Here is a 25,220-nt window from a genome sequence, read left to right as displayed (position 1 = left end):
AATCATCATCTGAATCTGATCCATTTTCTTCCTGGTTAGGTCACATGCTCAGGAAAAACTCCTAACCCTATCCATACCATTTTGGACCACATAAGAGCTATCCACTTTAAAAGAATGGGAGTGGAAATTCTATATGTACAAGGATCTACTATGCAAAAACGACATGTTTTGACTTCAGAAAATCCATCAACTTCCAACCAGTCAGGTCTTTCAGCTACTCACATGGGTATCCCTTGCAGAGGACCTCGATGGGGGTCGACATCTTCTTCTCACTGATGCGTTCGTACTTCTGTCTCTTGGTGGCTGCCTTCAGGCCCTGCCAGGGCAGACTGCCCAGGTTGAAGTACATCAGGACATAACCAAGAGACTCCAGGTCATCACGACGAGACTGCTCTGTAGAGGAGAGAGGAGGGGGGGGGAGAGAGACACAGGGAGAAGAGAGCAAGAGAGAGGGAGGAGGGAGAGAGAGACAGAGAGAAGAGAGAGCGAGAAGAGGGAGGGAGAGAGACAGGGAGAAGAGAGAGAGGGAGGAGAGAGAGAGACAGGGAGAAGAGAGAGAGAGAGAGAGGAGGGAGAGGAGGGAGAGAGAGGGAGAAGAGAGGGAGAAGAGAGAGAGAAGAGAGAGAGGGTCAGGGTGTTTATGTTGTGTGTGGCGTACCTGTTCCAAGGTGTGTGTGTGTAACTAGCATATATATATGGCCAAAAGTATGTGGACACCTTCTGGGAAGGCTTTCCACTAGATGTTGGAACATTGCTGCGGGGACTTGCTTCCATTCAGCCACAAGAGCATTGGTAAGGTCGGGCATTGATGTTGGGTAATTAGGCCTGGCTCGCAGTCGGCGTTCCAATTCATCCCAAAGGTGTTTGATGGGGTTGAGGTCAGGGCTCTGTGCATGTCAGTCAAGTTCTTCCACACTGATCTCGACAAACCATTTCTGTATGGACCTCGCTTTGTGTACGGGGGCATTGTCATACGTAAACAGGAAAGGGTCGTCCCCAAACCGTTCCCACCAAGTTGGAAGAACAGAATCGTCTAGAATGTCATTGTATGCTGTAGCGTTAAGATTTACTTTCACAGGAACTAAGGGGCCTAGCCCGAACCATGAAAAACAGCCCCAGACCATTATTCCTCCTCCACCAAACTTTACAGTTGGCACTATGCATTGGGACAGGTAGCTTTCTCCTGGCATTCGCCAAACCCAGATTTGTCCAGCGTCCTGCCAGATAGTGAATTGTGATTCATCACTCCAGAGAACGCGTTTCCACTGCTCCAGAGTCCAATGGTGGCGAGCTTTACACCACTTCAGCCGATGCTTGGCTTTGCACATGGTGATCTTAGGCTTGTGTGCGGATGTTCGGCCATGGTAACCCATTTCACGAAGCTCCCGATGAACAGTTCTTGTGCTGACGTTGCTTCCAGAGGTAGTGAGTGTTGCAACCGAGGACAGACGATTTTTACACGCTATGCGCTTCAGCGGTCCCGTTCTGTGAGCTTGTGTGGCCTACCACTTTGCGGCTGAGCCGTTGTTGCTCCTAGACGTTTCCAAGTCACAATAACAGCACTTACAGTTGACCAGGGCAGCTCTAGCAGGGCAGAAATTTGACGAACGGACTTGTTGGAAAGGTGGCATCCTATGTCAGTGCCACGTTGAAAGTCACTGAGATCTTCAGTAAGGCCATTCTACTGCCAATGTTTTTTTTAACCTTTATTTAATCAGGTAGGCCAGTTGAGAACAAGTTCTCATTTACAACTGCGACCTGGCCAAGATAAAGCAAAGCAGTGCAATAAAAACAACATAGAGTTACATATGGGGTAAAACAAAACATAAAGCCAAAAATACAACAGAAAATATCTATACAGTGTATTCAAATGTAGCAAGTTATGGAGGTGTCTATGGAGATTGTAAGGCTGTGTGCTCGATTTAATACACCGGTCAGCAACGGGTGTGGCTGAAATAACCGAATCCACTAATTTGAAGGGGTGTCCACATACTTTTGTATATATAGTGTCTATATCCTACCGATTCCCAGGTGTGTGTTGATGGATGCGTAGCGTGCGGTGCCAGTCAGGTTCTTGTTCTCGCGGTAGGGGATGTGCTGGTGTGTGCGGGCGTCTCGGTATTTCTTGGCCAGGCCAAAGTCGATGATGTACACCAGGTTTCCCTTCTTGCCCAGGCCCATCAGGAAGTTGTCTGGCTTCACATCTCTGTGGATGAAGTTCTTAGAGTGGATGTACTCTATACGGCTGATCTGGAGAGGAGAGAGCTTGATCAATAACAGCTAGTCTGATCTGGAGAGGAGAGAGCTTGATCAATAACAGCTAGTCTGATCTGGAGAGGAGAGAGCTTGATCAATAACAGCTAGTCTGATCTGGAGAGGAGAGAGCTTGATCAATAACAGCTAGTCTGATCTGGAGAGGAGAGAGCTTGATCAATAACAGCTAGTCTGATCTGGAGAGGAGAGAGCTTGATCAATAATAGCTAGCGAGACACATGGTATTATAAACAACCCGAGACACCTGGTATTATAAACAACTGGAGACACCTGGTATTATAAACAACTGGAGACACCTGGTATTATAAACAACCCGAGACACCTGGTATTATAAACAACCCGAGACACCTGGTATTATAAACAACCCGAGACACCTGGTATTATAAACAACCCGAGACACCTGGTATTATAAACAACCCGAGACACCTGGTATTATAAACAACCCGAGACACCTGGTATTATAAACAACCTGAGACACCTGGTATTATAAACAACTGGAGAACACCTGGTATTATAAACAACTGGAGACACCTGGTATTATAAACAACCCGAGACACTTGGTATTATAAACAACCCGAGACACCTGGTATTATAAACAACTGGAGAACACCTGGTATTATAAACAACCCGAGACACCTGGTATTATAAACAACCCGAGACACCTGGTATTATAAACAACTGGAGAACACCTGGTATTATAAACAACCCGAGACACCTGGTATTATAAACAACCCGAGACACCTGGTATTATAAACAACCCGAGACACCTGGTATTATAAACAACTGGAGAACACCTGGTATTATAAACAACTGGAGACACCTGGTATTATAAACAACCCGAGACACTTGGTATTATAAACAACCCGAGACACCTGGTATTATAAACAACTGGAGAACACCTGGTATTATAAACAACCCGAGACACCTGGTATTATAAACAACTGGAGAACACCTGGTATTAGAAACAACCCGAGACACCTGGTATTATAAATAACTGGAGAACACCTGGTAGAAGCTCTCTCAGAGTCTTCTGGTATTATAAACTTCCAAACGGTCTAAACCATTCCATTATGAGACGGGGGTGAAATCCCTAAATTGTGCTATATATATTCACTTTTAATCCGCAAAAATTACAAATGAATTAGTGGGTGGTGGTGATTTCAAAAGTTGTGATAGCAATGTTTGATCTGAAATCGCTAACTGATAGTGGGGTGGTAGATGCCCAGTTTCCCTTATTGGAAGATCCCTACATACACCATAACGGTGTTTGACCAAAGCTACGGATATCGCCAGGGGTTGTCCGGCATGCAAAACGACTTGTAGATCAATGATGTCAACACAGTCCCATGCAGTTTGACACATCAGTTGTCACAAAAGATAAAAGGTATTTTCGGGAAGGTAGAAAGAACGTAACATGAACCAAAAACATGTTTGAATCGCTTTTCTGACCGATGCATACTTAAACATTGAATCGTTACATCCCTAATTGCTAACTAACTGTAAACTATTTTAGCTGGCTAACTGTGACACCACTGTACTATCAATGTAGATTGGCTTAGGACAGTCAACTGAATAAATGACTTTATGATCCAGACTAGACCCATCTGACTGGTTCAACAGTGTGACCTACCTATAATAATAATAATAATATGCCATTTAGCAGACGCTTTTATCCAAAGCGACTTACAGTCATGCGTGCATACATTTTTTTGTGTATGTGTGGTCCCGGGGATCGAACCCACTACCTTGGCGTTACAAGCGCCGTGCTCTACCAGCTGAGCTACAGAACATGTTGTGTGTATGTACTGACATGTATATGTAACTGATAGATGCGCACACACACTACATGTTCATGTTTTTAAATGTATGTAAATGGTAAAGTATTTAGTCTGTAATGTGTCGGACCCCAGTAAGACTAGATGTCGCCATTGGCGTCGGCTAATGGGGACCCTAATAAATCAAAAACAGGATGGGGAGAAACTAACAAGGAGAATGTAGTGACCTCATACACTCAATCATCCCACAGTCCCCAATGCAAACCTGACACACAATGCAAATAGAGTCATGATGCCACCCAGGAGGTGCTTCTACACCAGCCTGAAAGGGCTGCATGGTCACAGTGGGACAAGGCTTCCTAACATTCTGAATGGAGGCAGAGTTAAGAGTTGGCCAGTGTCATTCAAGACAGGGGTAGACCTCGTTATACTGCCCCGAAGGTGGTACTGTACCCTCAGACTCCCACGCACCCTGCCTCCGCCAACGCACGCCAGTCTCTTACCATCTGGTCAGCCAGCAGCAGGACAGTCTTGAGGGAGAACTTGCGCGAGCAGAAGTTGAACAGGTCCTCCAGACTAGGTCCTAACAGCTCCATCACCATCACGTTGTAGTCCCCCTCCGCCCCACACCACTTTATGGTTGGGATACCCACTGTAGGGGGAGAGAGAGAGAGAGAGGAAGGACAGAGAGAGAGGAAGAGAAAGAAAGGAGAGAGAGAGAGAGAAAGGAAGAAGAGAGAGAGAGAAAGGAAGAAGAGAGAGAGAGAAAGGAAGAAGAGAGAGAAAGAGAGAGAGAGAGAGAGAGAGAGAGAGAGAGAGAGAGAGAGAGAGAGAGAGAGAGAGAGAGAGAGAGAGAGAGAGAGAGAGAGAGAGAGAGAGAGAGAGAGAGAGATGTTAGTCATGTTAAAGTGCCACTGTGCTTAATCATATACCCTTCATACCCACTGTAGGGGGAAAGAAAATAAACATTCTTATTATAATGCATGTTTTATGATGTCTCTAGAAAGCTTGAGCTTAGAGCAAATGACATGACATATTGAGTATTATTTATTTGATCTGTGAGCACCATGAGGTAGGAGTTAGGAGCTGAAACCAGGCACTAGCCCCTAACTATATCCTATCATAGCACTGGTATTAGGGCCAGGATGATACCACTATGGCAGTAGAACATAGCTATATCCTATCATAGCACTGGTATTAGGGCCAGGATGATACCACTATGGCAGTAGAACATAGCTATATCCTATCATAGCACTGGTATTAGGGCCAGGATGATACCACTATGGCAGTAGAACATAGCTATATCCTATCATAGCACTGGTATTAGGGCCAGGATGATACCACTATGGCAGTAGAACATAGCTATATCCTATCATAGCACTGGTATTAGGGCCAGGATGATACCACTATGGCAGTAGAACATAGCTATATCCTATCATAGCACTGGTATTAGGGCCAGGATGATACCACTATGGCAGTAGAACATAGCTATATCCTATCATAGCACTGGTATTAGGGCCAGGATGATACCACTATGGCAGTAGAACATAGCTATATCCTATCATAGCACTGGTATTAGGGCCAGGATGATACCACTATGGCAGTAGAACATAGCTATATCCTATCATAGCACTGGTATTAGGGCCAGGATGATACCACTATGGCAGTAGAACATAGCTATATCCGATCATAGCACTGGTATTAGGGCCAGGATGATACCACTATGGCAGTAGAACATAGCTATATCCTATCATAGCACTGGTATTAGGGCCAGGATGATACCACTATGGCAGTAGAACATAGCTATATCCTATCATAGCACTGGTATTAGGGCCAGGATGACACCACTATGGCAGTAGAACATAGCTATATCCTATCATAGCACTGGTATTAGGGCCAGGATGATACCACTATGGCAGTAGAACATAGCTATATCCTATCATAGCACTGGTATTAGGGCCAGGATGATACCACTATGGCAGTAGAACATAGCTATATCCTATCATAGCACTGGTATTAGGGCCAGGATGACACCACTATGGCAGTAGAACATAGCTATATCCTATCATAGCACTGGTATTAGGGCCAGGATGACACCACTATGGCAGTAGAACATAGCTATATCCTATCATAGCACTGGTATTAGGGCCAGGATGATACCACTATGGCAGTAGAACATAGCTATATCCTATCATAGCACTGGTATTAGGGCCAGGATGACACCACTATGGCAGTAGAACATAGCTATATCCGATCATAGCACTGGTATTAGGGCCAGGATGATACCACTATGGCAGTAGAACATAGCTATATCCGATCATAGCACTGGTATTAGGGCCAGGATGATACCACTATGGCAGTAGAACATAGCTATATCCTATCATAGCACTGGTATTAGGGCCAGGATGACACCACTATGGCAGTAGAACATAGCTATATCCTATCATAGCACTGGTATTAGGGCCAGGATGATACCACTATGGCAGTAGAACATAGCTATATCCTATCATAGCACTGGTATTAGGGCCAGGATGACACCACTATGGCAGTAGAATATAGCTATATCCTATCATAGCACTGGTATTAGGGCCAGGATGACACCACTATGGCAGTAGAACATAGCTATATCCGATCATAGCACTGGTATTAGGGCCAGGATGATACCACTATGGCAGTAGAACATAGCTATATCCTATCATAGCACTGGTATTAGGGCCAGGATGACACCACTATGGCAGTAGAACATAGCTATATCCTATCATAGCACTGGTATTAGGGCCAGGATGACACCACTATGGCAGTAGAACATAGCTATATCCTATCATAGCACTGGTATTAGGGCCAGGATGATACCACTATGGCAGTAGAACATAGCTGTATCCTATCATAGCACTGGTGTGTGGAGATGGTTGACAACATACTATACCTGGTGAAAAATGTAACACACATACAAAAGCTCAAGGTGACCTCTACACAGATCTGAGAAGAGGGAGAGGAGGAGGACAGCGTGAGCAGAGGAGGTGGAGGGGAAGGAGGTGGAGGGGAAGGAGGTGGAGGGGAAGGGAAGCCATTTGATTCAGTTAAGGCTGAGATGAGATGTAATAAAAAAAATCACTAGAGGTCAGCTCATATTAAACAGCCTCTATCTACCTGACTGTCATCAGAGAGAGGGAGGGAGAAGAGGGGGTGGAGAGAGAGAGGGGGAGGGAGAAGAGGGGGTGGAGAGAGAGAGAGGGAGGGAGAAGAGGGGGTGGAGAGAGAGAGAGCGATGGGAGTGAAAGAGTGAGCGCTATGAGTGAGCCATAAACCTTACACCAAGCCGACAGCCGACCTTGAGGGTGAGAAGAGCGTGTTTGAATCGATACAGGGCGTCTTTACAGGAGAGCAGATATCCAATTAGATCCCCACCACAGACCTGCTTCTACCCAGAGAGGGGAGAGGAACCTGGCTTCTCTCAGACAGACTAGACAGCATGGATAGATTACAAAGAATACTACCGTATGATTTGCACCAAAAATCCAGTAATATTCCTTCATAGCTTGTTCTCCAACTTCTTTTTAAATAGGGAGACAATTTGTTTTCAGCACTTTTATTTATTTCCATAACCTGATCAAAACTAATTTTCTCATGGCTCTCTCGTCTCTCTGCAGCAGAAATATGGTGAGCAATATGTGTGGAACATTGACTCGCAACAAAATCACAGTATCCAATCACAATCCACATATACTTAACATAAATATGAACGCAACATGCAACAATTTCCAAGATTTTACTGAGTTACAGTTAATATAAGCTAATCAGTCAACTTTAATTAATGAATTAGGCCCTAATCTATGGATTTCACATGACTGGGAATACAGATACGCATCCGTTGGTCAGATACCATAAAAAAAAAGTAGGGGCGTGGATCAGAATACCAGTCAGTATCTGGTGTGACCACCATTTGCCTCATGTAGCGCGACACATATCCTTCGCATAGAGTTGATCAGGCTGTTGATTGTTGGCTGTGGAATGTTGTCCCACTCCTCTTCAATGGCTGTGCGAAGTTGCTGGATATTGGCGGGATCTGGAACACGCTGTCATACACGTTGATCCAGAGCATCCCAAACATGCTCAATGGGTGACATGTCTGCTGAGTATGCAGGCCATGGAAGAACTGGTACATTTTCAGCTTCCAATAATTGTGTACAGATCCTTGTGACATTATCATGCTGAAACATGAGGTGATGGCGGATGAATGGCACGACAACGTCACGGTCTCTCTGTGCATTCAAATTGCCATCGATAAAATGCAATTGTGTTTGTTGTCCGTAGCTTATGCCTGCCTATACCATAACCCCAGTGCCACCATGGGGCACTCTGTTCACAGCGTTGACATCAGCAAAACACTCACCAACATGACACCATACACATGGTCTGCGGTTGAGAGGCCGGATGGACGTTACGTCAAATTCTCTCAAACAACGTTGAAGGCGGCTTATGGGTAAAGAAATTAAAATTAAATTATCTGGTAACAGCTCTGGTGGAGATTCCTGCAGTCAGCATGCCAAGTGCATGCTCCCTCAAAACTTGAGACATCTGTGTACTGCACATTTTAGAGTGGACTTTTATTGTCCCCAGCACAAGGTAAGCTGTTTAATCAGCTTCTTGATATGCCACATCTGTCAGGTGGATGGATTATCTTGGCAAAGGAGAAATGCTCACTAACAGGGATGTAATCACATTTTTGAATTTGAGAGAAGTAAGCTTTTTGTGCATTTGGAAAATGTCATGATAATATCGGATTGTGAGGTCCCTGGCAATTCCCAGCCCTAATGTAGACCTGCAATACTGCAGACCTGCTATACTGTAGACCTGCTATTGTGCAGACCTGATATACTGTATATACTTTATATCTAAATCTCAGAACATTCTCTCTTTGTAACATACACATGTTAGTTAGGCTGAGTTTTGGGTCACAGTCAGCTCCTCAGTCCAGACAGCTGGTATAGTAGTAGTGGTAGCTGCTGACAGTTCCTGAACGATAGCCTGTTTTAGACTGGCCCTCCTGCCTTTAGACTGGCCCTCCTGCCTTTAGACTGGCCCTCCTGCCTTTAGACTGGCCCTCCTGCCTTTAGACTGGCCCTCCTGCCTTTAGACTGGCCCTCCTGCCTTTAGACTGGCCCTCCTGCCTTTAGACTGGCCCTCCTGCCTTTAGACTGGCCTTCCTGCCTTTACACTGGCCTTCCTGCCTTTACACTGGCCTTCCTGCCTTTACACTGGCCTTCCTGCCTTTACACTGGCCTTCCTGCCTTTACACTGGCCTTCCTGCCTTTAGACTGGCCTTCCTGCCTTTACACCCGCCTTCCTGCCTTTAGACTGGCCTTCCTGCCTGGCAGCCTGTATGTCCTTCTACAGTAGAGAGAATAGAGTAGTAGACTGCTGATCAGCATTTTACACCTTACCCAGCTCAGCTACAGACAGACACTAGTTCATAGAGACAGACACGAGATACTAAGTATATTCTCCATGCTCCAGCAATCTCGCTCTGTCGCCACACACACACAGACAGTCTGGTGCGTTCGTCCCTTAGTCTTGAACACGTGCTTTTAGCATCTGTCATAGTGAGTACTTGTCTTCCAGAGTGTGTTCTGAAAGCTGAAGGAGACATATATGGGCTAGCCAGGCAGAGTGTGTGTGTGTGTGTGTGTGTGTGTGTGTGTGTGTGTGTGTGTGTGTGTGTGTGTGTGTGTGTGCGTGCGTGCGTGCTAGCCAGGTTAACATCAGCACATAGACCATCGCCAATGGGCACTGCACCACACCAGGAAGCTGTTTTTAGCAGCAGTAGCCGGTGTATAGGCTACAGTGGATAATACTAGATAAGGGGTTCTCCAACTTGAGGCCAGGGACCCCTTTTGCAACAGCAAATTCATCAGGGACCCCCTCATAACTCCAGTGAGATAGAAACAGCATACAAGGAGTTTTACTATGTCGGGCCCTGGGGAAGAACATTTTACAAGGCCCACCTCTTTGCATCGGAGAGAAAATCTTGCAGTTTTCAAGCTAATTTCCTGCAATTCTACAAGCCTCTGTTTTGGTAAAAAGCTGAGGGATGGGCCTGGAGAAATGTAACCACTCAAACTAGAAAGAGCTATGGGTGCAAGGACTGACCATCTATGATATCAAAAGTAGAGTTGTAACAATGTTTTGAGGCTATACAGTTTTTACATTTACATCGTTACGACAGTTGAACTTAGCTCATGAAGCATTCATAAGTTATATTCTTCAAGAATCAATGGGTATATCAAAAATTGATGTAGCAACTAAGGATTCTAGCTTTAAACTACAGTGCATTTATGTTAAAGGGGGCTTTAATATTCTAAAAAAAACATAACAAATATATATTATATATATTTTTTAATTGGAGTGACGGCTATGATTTAGCAGCGCGGCCCGCCGCTGCTAAATGACTATAGGGGAAACACTGACACAGCAACATATATTTAGAAGCAGCTCAACCTTAGACTACATAGACTAGACTGCTGGATACATAAAGCAGCAAATATACAGTGTCCATCTAAGGACCTGTAGGGTCACGCAGCACTAAATAAGCCTGTCTGAGTCCCAAATCGCACCCTATTCCCTATATAGTGCACTCATTTTGACTACACCCCTATGGACCCTGGTCAAAAGTAGTGCACTATAAAGGGAATAGGGTGCCATTTGAGACGTAACTTACGTCTAAAATAGCTTCCTCTCATCGGATTCTGTTCCTGGACGTATTCATTAGGGCAAACCCTAGCAAAACATATTGCAACGACGAACGTTTTAAAACAAAAAATTTGTGTTTCTTATTGGACAAGTTCAGATAGCCCCTTCCTGTTTCAGTCCGTTTTCTAACGTTTGGTCTCTAGTGAATACGACCCTGGTAGAGCAATATGATAAAGCAATATTATATATATAATATTATATATAAATGTAATATACAGTGAGGGAAAAAAGTATTCAATCCCCTGCTGATTTTGTACATTTGCCCACTGACAAAGAAATGATCAGTCCATAATTTTAATGGTAGGTTTATTTGAACAGTGAGAGACAGAATAACAAAAAAATCCAGAAAACGCATGTCAAAAATGTTATAAATTGATTTGCATTTTAATGAGGGAAATAAGTATTTGACCCCCTCTCAATCAGAAAGATTTCTGGATCCCAGGAGTCTTTTATACAGGTAACGAGCTGAGATTAGGAGCACACTCTTAAAGGGAGTGCTCCTAATCTCAGTTTGTTACCTGTATAAAAGACACCTGTCCACAGAAGCAATCAATCAATCAGATTCCAAACTCTCCACCATGGCCAAGACCAAAGAGCTCTCCAAGGATGTCAGGGACAAGATTGTAGACCTACACAAGGCTGGAATGGGCTACAAGACCATCGCCAAGCAGCTTGGTGAGAAGGTGACAACAGTTGGTGCAATTATTAGCAAATGGAAGAAACACAAAATAACTGTCAATCTCCCTCGGCCTGGGGCTCCATGCAAGATCTCACCTCGTGGAGTTGCAATGATCATGAGAACGGTGAGGAATCAGCCCAGAACTACACAGGAGGATCTTGTCAATGATCTCAAGGCAGCTGGGATCATAGTCACCAAAAAAACAATTGGTAACACACTACGCCGTGAAGGACTGAAATCCTGCAGCGCCCGCAAGGTCACCCTACTCAAGAAAGCACATATACAGGGCCGTCTGAATTTTGCCAATGAACATCTGAATGATTCAGAGGAGAACTGGGTGAAAGTGTTGTGGTCAGATGAGACCAAAATCGAGCTCTTTGGCATCAACTCAACTTGCCGTGTTTGGAGGAGGAGGAATGCTGCCTATGACCCCAAGAACACCATCCCCACCGTCAAACATGGAGGTGGAAACATTATGTTTTGGAGGTGTTTTTCTGCTAAGGGGACAGGACAACTTCACCGCATCAAAGGGACGATGGACAGGGCCGTGTACCGTCAAATCTTGGGTGAGAACCTCCTTCCCTCAGCCAGGGTATTGAAAATGGGTTGTGGATGGGTATTCCAGCATGACAATGACCCAAAACACACGGCCAAGGCAACAAAGGAGTGTCTCAAGAAGAAGCACATTAAGGTCCTGGAGTGGCCTAGCCAGTCTCCAGACCTTAATCCCATAGAAAATCTGTGGAGGGAGCTGAAGGTTCGAGTTGCCAAACGTCACCCTCGAAACCTTAATGACTTGGAGAAGATCTGCAAAGAGGAGTGGGGCAAAATCCCTCCTGAGATGTGTGCAAACCTGGTGGCCAACTACAAGAAACGTCTGACCTCTGTGATTGCCAACAAGGGTTTTGCCACCAAGTACTAAGTCATGTTTTGCAGAGGGGTCAAATACTTATTTCCCTCATTAAAATGCAACTCAATTTATAACATTTTTGACATGAGTTTGTCTGGATTTTGTTGTTGTTATTCTGTCTCTCACTGTTCAATTAAACCTACCATTAAAATTATAGAGTGATCATGTCTTTGTCAGTGGGCAAACGTACAAAATCAGCAGGGGATCAAATACTTTTTTCCCTCACTGTAGATCATATTGATTAGCCAATATTGATAGAGCAACATGGTGTGTATTGATCCAGTGGTCAGTAGGGTAGCAGGGTAATGAGGACTAAGGGGATAATGATGATGGTCGTGCAGCAGGGTAATGAGGACTAAGGGGATGATGGTCGTACAGCAGGGTAATGAGGACTAAGGGGATAATGATGATGGTTGTACAGCAGGGTAATGAGGACTAAGGGGATAATGATGGTCGTGCAGCAGGGCGATGAGGACTAAGGGGATAATGATGGTCGTGCAGCAGGGTAATGGGACAAAGGCAATAATGATGATAGTCCTCATTACCCTGCTGCACGACCATCATCATTATCCCCTTAGTCCTCATTACCCTGCTGCACGACCATCATCATTATTGCCTGTCCTCATTACCCTGCTGCACGACCATCATTATCCCCTTAGTCCTCATTGCCCTGCTGCACGACCATCATTATCCCCTTAGTCCTCATTGCCCTGCTGCACGACCATCATTATCCCCTTAGTCCTCATTGCCCTGCTGCACGACCATCATTATCCCCTTAGTCCTCATTGCCTTGCTGCACGACCATCATTATCCCCTTAGTCCTCATTACCCTGCTGCATGACCAAGGGGATAATGATGATGGTAGTGCAGCATTGTGTCGTCTCTTTTTGATCATATAATACAACATGGTTGTGCTTTGTTCTCGCTGCTACACTGGAGGCTCATTTTACCACACGCACACAGTGTATGAATATTCATGAGCTGGAGGAGCCCCAGAGAAGAGAAATGCAGCGAGCGACTCTGCCCCTCCCCCACACCTCCCCCTTCCCTCTATAGGATAGGCCTGTTACTGGGACTGCAGGCTGTTACACACATAACACACACCCTGGAGGGAAAAACACACACACACCACACACACCCTGGAGGGAAACACACCTTCACACAACACACACCCTGGAGGTTAACACACTTTCACACAACACACACCTTCACACAACACACACCCTGGAGGTTAACACACCTTCACACAACACACACCCTGGAGGTTAACACACTTTCACACAACACACACCCTGTAGGGGCGAGCACACCTTCACACACGCACAGACGATCCTGACTGACCAGCCAGGGTAAAGGTCACAGACGATCCTGACTGAGCAGCCAGGGTAAAGGTCACAGACGATCCTGACTGAGCAGCCAGGGTAAAGGTCACAGACGATCCTGACTGAGCAGCCAGGGTAAAGGTCACAGACGATCCTGACTGACCAGCCAGGGTAAAGGTCACAGACGATCCTGACTGACCAGCCAGGGTAAAGGTCACAGACGATCCTGACTGACCAGCCAGGGTAAAGGTCACAGATGATCCTGACTGACCGACCGGCCAGGGTATAGGTCACAGACGATCCTGACTGACCAGCCAGGGTAAAGGTCACAGACGATCCTGACTGACCAGCCAGGGTAAAGGTCACAGACGATCCTGACTGACCAGCCAGGGTAAAGGTCACAGATGATCCTGACTGACCGACCGGCCAGGGTATAGGTCACAGAGAATCCTTAATGACTGACTGGCCAGGGTAAAGGTCACAAAGGATCCTGACTGACATAGTGGTGAGGCTGTATGTTAATGAGACCTCCAACCTCTACTAGACCAGAGCAAGATAACCCATAGTGGTGAGGCTGTATGTTAATGTACTCAGCTAATAACCTCAGGACAGGGCTAACCTGGCTCTGTCCTGTTACTCAGCTAATAACCTCAGGACAGGGCTAACCTGGCTCTGTCCTATTACTCAGCTAATAACCTCAGGACAGGGCTAACCTGGCTGTGTCCTATTACTCAGCTAATAACCTCAGGACAGGGCTAACCTGGCTGTGCCCTGTTACTCAGCTAATAACCTCAGGTCAGGGCTAACCTGGCTCTGTCCTGTTACTCAGCTAATAACCTCAGGACAGGGCTAACCTGGCTCTGTCCTATTACTCAGCTAATAACCTCAGGACAGGGCTAACCTGGCTCTGTCCTGTTACTCAGCTAATAACCTCAGGACAGGGCTAACCTGGCTGTGTCCTGTTACTCAGCTAATAACCTCAGGTCAGGGCTAACCTGGCTGTGTCCTATTACTCAGCTAATAACCTCAGGACAGGGCTAACCTGGCTGTGTCCTATTACTCAGCTAATAACCTCAGGACAGGGCTAACCTGGCTCTGTCCTGTTACTCAGCTAATAACCTCAGGACAGGGCTAACCTGGCTCTGTCCTATTACTCAGCTAATAACCTCAGGACAGGGCTAACCTGGCTGTGTCCTATTACTCAGCTAATAACCTCAGGACAGGGCTAACCTGGCTCTGTCCTGTTACTCAGCTAATAACCTCAGGACAGGGCTAACCTGGCTGTGTCCTATTACTCAGCTAATAACCTCAGGTCAGGGCTAACCTGGCTGTGTCCTGTTACTCAGCTAATAACCTCAGGTCAGGGCTAACCTGGCTGTGTCCTATTACTCAGCTAATAACCTCAGGACAGGGCTAACCTGGCTGTGTCCTATTACTCAGCTAATAACCTCAGGACAGGGCTAACCTGGCTGTGTCCTATTACTCAGCTAATAACCTCAGGACAGGGCTAACCTGGCTCTGTCCTGTTACTCAGCTAATAACCTCAGGACAGGGCTAACCTGGCTGTGTCCTATTACTCAGCTAATAACCTCAGGACAGGGCTAACCTGGCTGTGTCCTGTTACTCAGCTAATAACCTCAGGACAGGGCTAACCTGGCTGTGTCCTATTACTCAGCTAATAACCTCAGGACAGGGCTAACCTGGCTCTGTCCTGTTACTCAGCTAATAACCTCAGGACAGGGCTAACCTGGCTGTGTCCTGTTACTCAGCTAATAACCTCAGGACAGGGCTAACCTGGCTGTGTCCTGTTACTCAGCTAATAACCTCAGGACAGGGCTAACCTGGCTGTGTCCTGTTACTCAGCTAATAACCTCAGGACAGGGCTAACCTGGCTGTGTCCTATTACTCAGCTAATAACCTCAGGACAGGGCTAACCTGGCTGTGTCCTGTTACTCAGCTAATAACCTCAGGACAGGGCTAACCTGGCTGTGTCCTGTTACTCAGCTAATAACCTCAGGTCAGGGCTAACCTGGCTGTGTCCTGTTACTCAGCTAATAACCTCAGGTCAGGGCTAACCTGGCTCTGTCCTGTTACTCAGTTAATAACCTCAGGACAGGGCTAACCTGGCTGTGTCCTATTACTCAGCTAATAACCTCAGGACAGGGCTAACCTGGCTGTGTCCTATTACTCAGCTAATAACCTCAGGACAGGGCTAACCTGGCTGTGTCCTATTACTCAGCTAATAACCTCAGGACAGGGCTAACCTGGCTGTGTCCTATTACTCAGCTAATAACCTCAGGACAGGGCTAACCTGGCTGTGTCCTATTACTCAGCTAATAACCTCAGGACAGGGCTAACCTGGCTGTGTCCTATTACTCAGCTAATAACCTCAGGACAGGGCTAACCTGGCTCTGTCCTGTTACTCAGCTAATAACCTCAGGACAGGGCTAACCTGGCTCTGTCCTATTACTCAGCTAATAACCTCAGGACAGGGCTAACCTGGCTGTGTCCTGTTACTCAGCTAATAACCTCAGGACAGGGCTAACCTGGCTCTGTCCTGTTACTCAGCTAATAACCTCAGGACAGGGCTAACCTGGCTGTGTCCTATTACTCAGCTAATAACCTCAGGACAGGGCTAACCTGGCTGTGTCCTATTACTCAGCTAATAACCTCAGGACAGGGCTAACCTGGCTCTGTCCTGTTACTCAGCTAATAACCTCAGGACAGGGCTAACCTGGCTGTGTCGTATTACTCAGCTAATAACCTCAGGACAGGGCTAACCTGGCTGTGTCCTGATACTCAGCTAATAACCTCAGGACAGGGCTAACCTGGCTGTGTCCTATTACTCAGCTAATAACCTCAGGACAGGGCTAACCTGGCTGTGTCCTATTACTCAGCTAATAACCTCAGGACAGGGCTAACCTGGCTGTGTCCTGTTACTCAGCTAATAACCTCAGGTCAGGGCTAACCTGGCTGTGTCCTGTTACTCAGCTAATAACCTCAGGACAGGGCTAACCTGGCTGTGTCCTGTTACTCAGCTAATAACCTCAGGTCAGGGCTAACCTGGCTGTGTCCTGTTACTCAGCTAATAACCTCAGGACAGGGCTAACCTGGCTGTGTCCTATTACTCAGCTAATAACCTCAGGACAGGGCTAACCTGGCTCTGTCCTGTTACTCAGCTAATAACCTCAGGACAAGGCTAACCTGGCTGTGTCCTATTACTCAGCTAATAACCTCAGGACAGGGCTAACCTGGCTCTGTCCTGTTACTCAGCTAATAACCTCAGGACAGGGCTAACCTGGCTGTGTCCTGTTACTCAGCTAATAACCTCAGGACAGGGCTAACCTGGCTCTGTCACTCAGCTAATAACCTCAGGACAGGGCTAACCTGGCTCTGTCCTGTTACTCAGCTAATAACCTCAGGACAGGGCTAACCTGGCTCTGTCCTATTACTCAGCTAATAACCTCAGGTCAGGGCTAACCTGGCTGTGTCCTATTACTCAGCTAATAACCTCAGGACAGGGCTAACCTGGCTGTGTCCTGTTACTCAGCTAATAACTTCAGGACAGGGCTAACCTGGCTGTGTCCTGTTACTCAGCTAATAACCTCAGGTCAGGGCTAACCTGGCTGTGTCCTATTACTCAGCTAATAACCTCAGGACAGGGCTAACCTGGCTGTGTCCTATTACTCAGCTAATAACCTCAGGACAGGGCTAACCTGGCTGTGTCCTGTTACTCAGCTAATAACCTCAGGACAGGGCTAACCTGGCTGTGTCCTATTACTCAGCTAATAACCTCAGGACAGGGCTAACCTGGCTGTGTCCTATTACTCAGCTAATAACCTCAGGACAGGGCTAACCTGGCTGTGTCCTATTACTCAGCTAATAACCTCAGGTCAGGGCTAACCTGGCTCTGTCCTGTTACTCAGCTAATAACCTCAGGACAGGGCTAACCTGGCTGTGTCCTGTTACTCAGCTAATAACCTCAGGACAGGGCTAACCTGGCTGTGTCCTGTTACTCAGCTAATAACCTCAGGACAGGGCTAACCTGGCTGTGTCCTATTACTCAGCTAATAACCTCAGGACAGGGCTAACCTGGCTGTGTCCTGTTACTCAGCTAATAACCTCAGGACAGGGCTAACCTGGCTGTGCCCTGTTACTCAGCTAATAACCTCAGGACAGGGCTAACCTGGCTCTGTCCTGTTACTCAGCTAATAACCTCAGGACAGGGCTAACCTGGCTGTGTCCTATTACTCAGCTAATAACCTCAGGACAGGGCTAACCTGGCTGTGTCCTGTTACTCAGCTAATAACCTCAGGACAGGGCTAACCTGGCTCTGTCCTGTTACTCAGCTAATAACCTCAGGACAGGGCTAACCTGGCTGTGTCCTGTTACTCAGCTAATAACCTCAGGACAGGGCTAACCTGGCTGTGTCCTATTACTCAGCTAATAACCTCAGGACAGGGCTAACCTGGCTGTGTCCTGTTACTCAGCTAATAACCTCAGGACAGGGCTAACCTGGCTCTGTCCTATTACTCAGCTAATAACCTCAGGACAGGGCTAACCTGGCTGTGTCCTGTTACTCAGCTAATAACCTCAGGACAGGGCTAACCTGGCTGTGTCCTATTACTCAGCTAATAACCTCAGGTCAGGGCTAACCTGGCTGTGTCCTGTTACTCAGCTAATAACCTCAGGACAGGGCTAACCTGGCTGTGTCCTGTTACTCAGCTAATAACCTCAGGACAGGGCTAACCTGGCTGTGTCCTGTTACTCAGCTAATAACCTCAGGACAGGGCTAACCTGGCTGTGTCCTATTACTCAGCTAATAACCTCAGGTCAGGGCTAACCTGGCTGTGTCCTGTTACTCAGCTAATAACCTCAGGACAGGGCTAACCTGGCTGTGTCCTGTTACTCAGCTAATAACCTCAGGACAGGGCTAACCTGGCTCTGTCCTGTTACTCAGCTAATAACCTCAGGACAGGGCTAACCTGGCTGTGTCCTGTTACTCAGCTAATAACCTCAGGACAGGGCTAACCTGGCTGTGTCCTGTTACTCAGCTAATTACAATGAAAATAAGGAAAACCTGCACTTGCTGGAATACTTTAGCAGTTTTCATGTATTTTAGCAGCAGCAGAGGTCAACAATACATTCAAACTGCAACAGTATTCCAGTGAGGGCGGGGTTTCCCTTTTATTTTGTATATTTGAACCCTGCACCTGAAGACTTTCTGACAGCCCACTACAGGCCGTTTGATGTGAGCACGCCGTCGACTTTTCATCCTCAGCTAATTACACCACACTCTCCATCTACACCAGGATCAATAGGTCACGCCTGGACTGGAGCCATCTGGCAGACAGGGTCAGACAACTGGAGTGAAAGGAGAGGGTGGGTAAGGGGATTGGATTATTATTTATGTTAGGGGAGTGTTTGGGGTAAGGTGAGGTGAGGAGGGGGTGAGGGGACTGTGTATAAGAGGGATGTGTTGAGATGAGTGATTGTAGTTACATAAGTAGCAGTACATTAAGGGTGGTGTGTTCTGGTATGGACCCAGGACAGTGCAGGGCAGTTACAGGAGTTACTACTCGTCAAACATCTCATTCCAAAATCATGTAGTTGGTCTCCCCTTCACAGCTATAAACAGCCTCCACTCGTCTGGGAAGGCTTTCCACTAGATGTTGGAACATTGCTGCAGGGCCCTGCTTCCATTCAGCCACAAGAGCATTAGTGAGGTCGGGCACTGATGTTGGGCGATTAGGCCTGGCTCGCAGTCGGTGTTCCAATTCATCCCAAAGGTGTTCGATGAGGTGGAGGTCAGGGCTCTGTCAAGTTCTTCCACACCGACCTTTCTGTATGGACCTCACTTTGTGCACGGGGGCATTGTCATACTGAAACAGGAAAGGGCCTTCACAAAACTGTTGCCACAAAGTTGGAAGCACAGAATCGTCTAGAATGTCATTGTATGCTGTAGTGTTAAGATTTTCCTTCACTGGAACTATGGCGCCTAGCCCGAACCATAAAAAACATCCGCAGTCCAATGCAGGTAGCGTTCTCCTGGCATCCGCCAAACCCTGATTCGTCTGTCGGACTGCCAGATGGTGAAGCGTGATTTATCACTCCAGAGAACGCGTTTCCACTGCTCCAGAGTCCAATGGAGGCGAGCTTTACACCACTCATCTTAGGCTTGTGTGCGGCTGCTCGGGCACGGAAACCCTTTTCATGAAGCTCCCGACTAACAGTTGTTGTGCTGACGTTGCTTCCAGAGGCAGTTTGGAACTCGGTAGTGAGTGTTGCAACCGAGGACAGACTATCGTTAAGCGCTATGCATTTCAGCCCTCGGCAGTCCCGTTCTGTGAGCTTGTGTGGCCTACCACTTCGCGGCTGGGGCAGCTCTAGCTGGGCAGAAATTAGACGAACTGACTTGTTGGAAAGGTGGCATCCTATGATGGTGCCACGTTGAAAGTCACGGAGCTCTTCAGTATGGGACATTCTACTGCTAATGTTTGTCTATGGAGATTGCATGGCGGTGTGCTCGATTTTATATACTGGTCAACAACGGGTGTGGCTGAAATAGCCGAATCCACTAATTTGAAGGGGTGTCCACATACCTTTGGCCATATAGTGTATATAAGAGCTGGTAGGATGACCAATACACCAGTTACAGGAGTGACCTAGATAGGAGCTGGTAGGATGACCACTAGGCCAGTTACAGTGATCCAGATAAGAGCTGGCAGGATGACCAATACCCCAGTTACAGGAGTGATCTAGATAAGAGCTGATAGGATGACCACTAGGCCAGTTACAGTGACCTAGATAAGAGCTGGTAGGATGACCACTAGGCCAGTTACAGTGATCTAGATAAGAGCTGGTAGGATGACCACTAGGCCAGTTACAGTGATCTAGATAAGAGCTGGTAGGATGACCAATACCCCAGTTACAGTGATCTAGATAAGAGCTGGTAGGATGACCACTAGGCCAGATGTATGGTGTAGTGTCGTACCTCCTCCCTGCATCATCTTGTATATCTTGCTCTCGATGTGGAGCTGTGGGTGCTTGGTCTTCACACATTCTAGCTTGATGGCCACCTCCTCTCCTACGGAGATATCAGTACCTAGAGAGAGACACAGACAGATTAGATATGAACATTGAAAATTGGTCAACTTCTTCTTTGAATATCTTAGAAAGCTTGTAGGATTCGTTAAAAGAAACCGGACTTGCACTAAAACTCCACCACATATCACGAAATGGAAATATTCACAGACCAGATATTGTAGCCGAATTACACGCACAGGATCATTGGCCTCATAGGCTCACTCATACGTCCACACCACAGGATCATAGGCCTCATACGTCCACACCACGGGATCATAGGCTCACTCATACGTCCACACCATGGGATCATTGGCCTCATAGGCTCACTCATACGTCCACACCACAGGATCATAGGCCTCATACGTCCACACCACGGGATCATAGGCTCACTCATACGTCCACACCATGGGATCATAGGCTCACTCATACATCCACACCACAGGATCATAGGCCTCATAGGCTCACTCATACGTCCACACCACAGGATCATAGGCCTCATAGGCTCACTCATACGTCCACACCACAGGATCATAGGCTCACTCATACGTCCACACCACAGGATCATAGGCTCACTCATACGTCCACACCACAGGATCATAGGCTCACTCATACGTCCACACCACAGGATCATAGGCTGACTCATACGTCCACACCACAGGATCATAGGCTCACTCATACGTCCACACCACAGGATCATAGGCTCACTCATACGTCCACACCACAGGATCATAGGCTCACTCATACGTCCACACCACAGGATCATAGGCTCACTCATACGTCAACACCACAGGATCATAGGCTGACTCATACGTCCACACCACAGGATCATAGGCTGACTCATACGTCCACACCACAGGATCATAGGCTCCCTCATACGTCCACACCACAGGATCATAGGCCTCATACGTCCACACCACAGGATCATAGGCTCACTCATACGTCCACACCACAGGATCATAGGCTGACTCATACGTCCACACCACAGGATCATAGGCTCACTCATACGTCCACACCACAGGATCATAGGCTCACTCATACGTCCACACCACAGGATCATAGGCTCACTCATACGTCCACACCACAGGATCATAGGCTCACTCATACGTCCACACCACAGGATCATAGGCTCACTCATACGTCCACACCACAGGATCATAGGCTCACTCATACGTCCACACCACAGGATCATAGGGATGGGCGATATGGCCTAAAACTCATATCTTGATATTTTCTAATTTATGGCCAATTCACGATATATATATATATTTAAAAAATGTTCTCTCTAAATAAGCTTTGTTGTACAATTAAAGGTCAAATGCACTGCATTTAAAACAGTCAGCAATAATCTAATGAATTCATGGATTGTGAAATTATACCTAGGCTGAATATATGCCTTCCACAACCATAAGACATTTACATTTTAGTCATTTAGCAGATGCTCTTATCCAGAACGACTTACAGGAGTAATTAGGGTTAAGTGCCTTGCTCAAGAGCACAGACATATTTATTTTACCTAGTCGGCTCGGGGATTCCCTTTCGGTTACTGGCCCAAAACTCTTAACCGCTAGGTTAAATAGTTTTACCTGCTTTTTTTGCAATAATCACTGATCTGGCTTTCGGGTCGGTCTATAAAAATGTACAAACGTAACCAGAACCCATGCATAATGCACATTCACTAATATTGTAGCAGGCATTACAGAAAATTAACACAGGTCTCATTAACAATCTCTCAAGCATACGCCCACGTGCTAGTAAGTAGACAGCTAATAGTTATATTTGCTAGCTTAACAGGGCAAAACAGTTGAATTGTTATGAACACACCCTCCTGTCCTTCTCCAGCTGTTTGAACAGCATGCTAGCCTGTTCACTTTGTTCAGATGTTTGTTCAGACTAAAATGCTACTAGCGATATGTGGTACCGCTAGTAGAGAGACAACCTGGACATTAATTTTCCAGAATAAGTGTTCATTGGTACATCCGTTTTAGTATTGACTGCTCTGCTCTAAATCTGGAGAGTTGAAACATATACAGGGTATGGTTAGAAAGGTTCCCTTCTCTATTACAGTCAAATAAATGTCTCAATGTGTTTCCAGTGTCCATATGACCGATTCTGTTGGACCAAACCTCAAATGCAAATAGCGAGTTGAAACCGCTTGTCAGAGAGGAAGAAGTGATCTCTCATCTTTGTTGTTGTGAGTGGAAGGGGGAGGGGCTTGGTGTGTGTGTAAACCATAGAGGAAGAGACGAAGCGAGAGGTTTCACTTTCGCCAAAATCGGTCCAAAATAAGCCCAATGCGTTTCTATGGGCTTATTTTGGACCTAAGCTTGTCGCCTGCCTTCCCACCTTCGGGACGACGGTGTCTCCGTCCCGCTTTCCCCCATCTCTCTATAACTCTGTCCCTCTTTTCCTCGTCTCTCTATAACTCTGTCCCTCTGTCCCCCGTCTCTCTATAACTCTCTGTCCCCCGTCTCTCTATAACTCTCTGTCCCTCTATAACTCTGTCCCTCTTTCTCCCGTCTCTCTATAACTCTGTCCCTCTTTTCCTCGTCTCTCTATAACTCTGTCCCCCGTCTCTCTATAACTCTCTGTCCCCCGTCTCTCTATAACTCTGTCCCTCTTCCCCCGTCTCTCTATAACTCTCTGTCCCTCTATAACTCTGTCCCTCTTTCCCCGTCTCTCTATAACTCTGTCCCTCTTTCCCCCGTCTCTCTATAACTCTGTCCCTCTTTCTCCCGTCTCTCTATAACTCTGTCCCCCGTCTCTCTATAACTCTCTGTCCCCCGTCTCTCTATAACTCTGTCCCTCTTCCCCCGTCTCTCTATAACTCTCTGTCCCTCTATAACTCTGTCCCTCTTTCCCCCGTCTCTCTATAACTCTGTCCCTCTTCCCCCGTCTCTCTATAACTCTCTGTCCCTCTTTCCCCGTCTCTCTATAACTCTGTCCCTCTTCCCCCGTCTCTCTATGACTCTCTGTCCCTCTTCCCCCGTCTCTCTATAACTCTGTCCCTCTTCCCCCGTCTCTCTATAACTCTGTCCCTCTTTCTCCCGTCTCTCTATAACTCTGTCCCCCGTCTCTCTATAACTCTCTGTCCCCCGTCTCTATAACTCTGTCCCTCTTCCCCCGTCTCTCTATAACTCTCTGTCCCTCTATAACTCTGTCCCTCTTCCCCCGTCTCTCTATAACTCTGTCCCTCTTTCCCCGTCTCTCTATAACTCTGTCCCTCTTTCCCCGTCCCTCTATAACTCTGTCCCTCTTCCCCCGTCTCTCTATAACTCTGTCCCTCTTTCCCCGTCTCTCTATAACTCTGTCCCTCTTTCCCCGTCTCTCTATAACTCTGTCCCTCTTTCCCCGTCTCTCTATAACTCTGTCCCTCTTTCTCCCGTCTCTCTATAACTCTGTCCCTCTTTCCCCGTCTCTCTATAACTCTCTGTCCCTCTATAACTCTGTCCCTCTTTCCCCCGTCTCTCTATAACTCTGTCCCTCTTTCCCCCGTCTCTCTATAACTCTGTCCCTCTTTCCCCCGTCTCTCTATAACTCTGTCCCTCTTTCCCCCGTCTCTCTATAACTCTGTCCCTCTTTCCCCCGTCTCTCTATAACTCTCTGTCCCTCTATAACTCTGTCCCTCTTTCCCCCGTCTCTCTATAACTCTCTGTCCCTCTTTCCCCCGTCTCTCTATAACTCTGTCCCTCTTTCCCCCGTCTCTCTATAACTCTCTGTCCCTCTATAACTCTGTCCCTCTTCCCCCGTCTCTCTATAACTCTCTGTCCCTCTATAACTCTGTCCCTCTTTCCCCGTCTCTCTATAACTCTGTCCCTCTTTCCCCCGTCTCTCTATAACTCTGTCCCTCTTTCCCCCGTCTCTCTATAACTCTCTGTCCCTCTATAACTCTGTCCCTCTTTCCCCCGTCTCTCTATAACTCTGTCCCTCTTTCCCCCGTCTCTCTATAACTCTCTGTCCCTCTATAACTCTGTCCCTCTTCCCCCGTCTCTCTATAACTCTGTCACTCTTTCTCCCGTCTCTCTATAACTCTGTCCCTCTTTCCCCCGTCTCTCTATAACTCTGTCCCTCTGTCCCCCGTCTCTCTATAACTCTTTCCCTCTTCCCCCGTCTCTCTATAACTCTCTGTCCCTCTATAACTCTGTCCCTCTTTCCCCGTCTCTCTATAACTCTGTCCCTCTTTCCCCGTCTCTCTATAACTCTGTCCCTCTTTCTCCCGTCTCTCTATAACTCTGTCCCCCGTCTCTCTATAACTCTCTGTCCCCCGTCTTTCTATAACTCTGTCCCTCTTCCCCCGTCTCTCTATAACTCTCTGTCCCTCTATAACTCTGTCCCTCTTTCCCCCGTCTCTCTATAACACTGTCCCTCTTCCCCCGTCTCTCTATAACTCTCTGTCCCTCTTCCCCCGTCTCTCTATAACTCTCTGT

At 46.9% G+C, this 25,220-nt stretch overlaps 1 protein-coding gene across 1 annotated transcript in view; it reads right to left on the bottom strand.

Annotated features, from left to right (window-relative positions):
• Positions 1–214: 214 nt before the first annotated feature.
• The window catches only part of LOC311103278 (casein kinase I), a gene marked incomplete at its 3' end in the record, with an annotated part of 60,011 nt that continues 35,005 nt past the window's right edge, over positions 215–25,220 (bottom strand). Inside the window, exons 2-5 of the mRNA XM_084144810.1 lie at positions 20,705–20,815; positions 4,553–4,701; positions 2,022–2,250; positions 215–393 (exon numbers count right to left, since the gene is read on the bottom strand). Of these exons, the coding sequence (XP_084000936.1) occupies positions 215–393; positions 2,022–2,250; positions 4,553–4,701; positions 20,705–20,815 (668 nt within the window). The remainder of the gene's footprint in view (positions 394–2,021; positions 2,251–4,552; positions 4,702–20,704; positions 20,816–25,220) is intronic.

Source organism: Coregonus lavaretus (genome assembly GCF_964263955.1).
Source record: "Coregonus lavaretus genome assembly, chromosome: 28".
Taxonomy (NCBI): domain Eukaryota; kingdom Metazoa; phylum Chordata; class Actinopteri; order Salmoniformes; family Salmonidae; genus Coregonus; species Coregonus lavaretus.
Note: the sequence above shows the minus strand (reverse complement) of the source record. Positions and strands in the feature narration are given on the sequence as shown.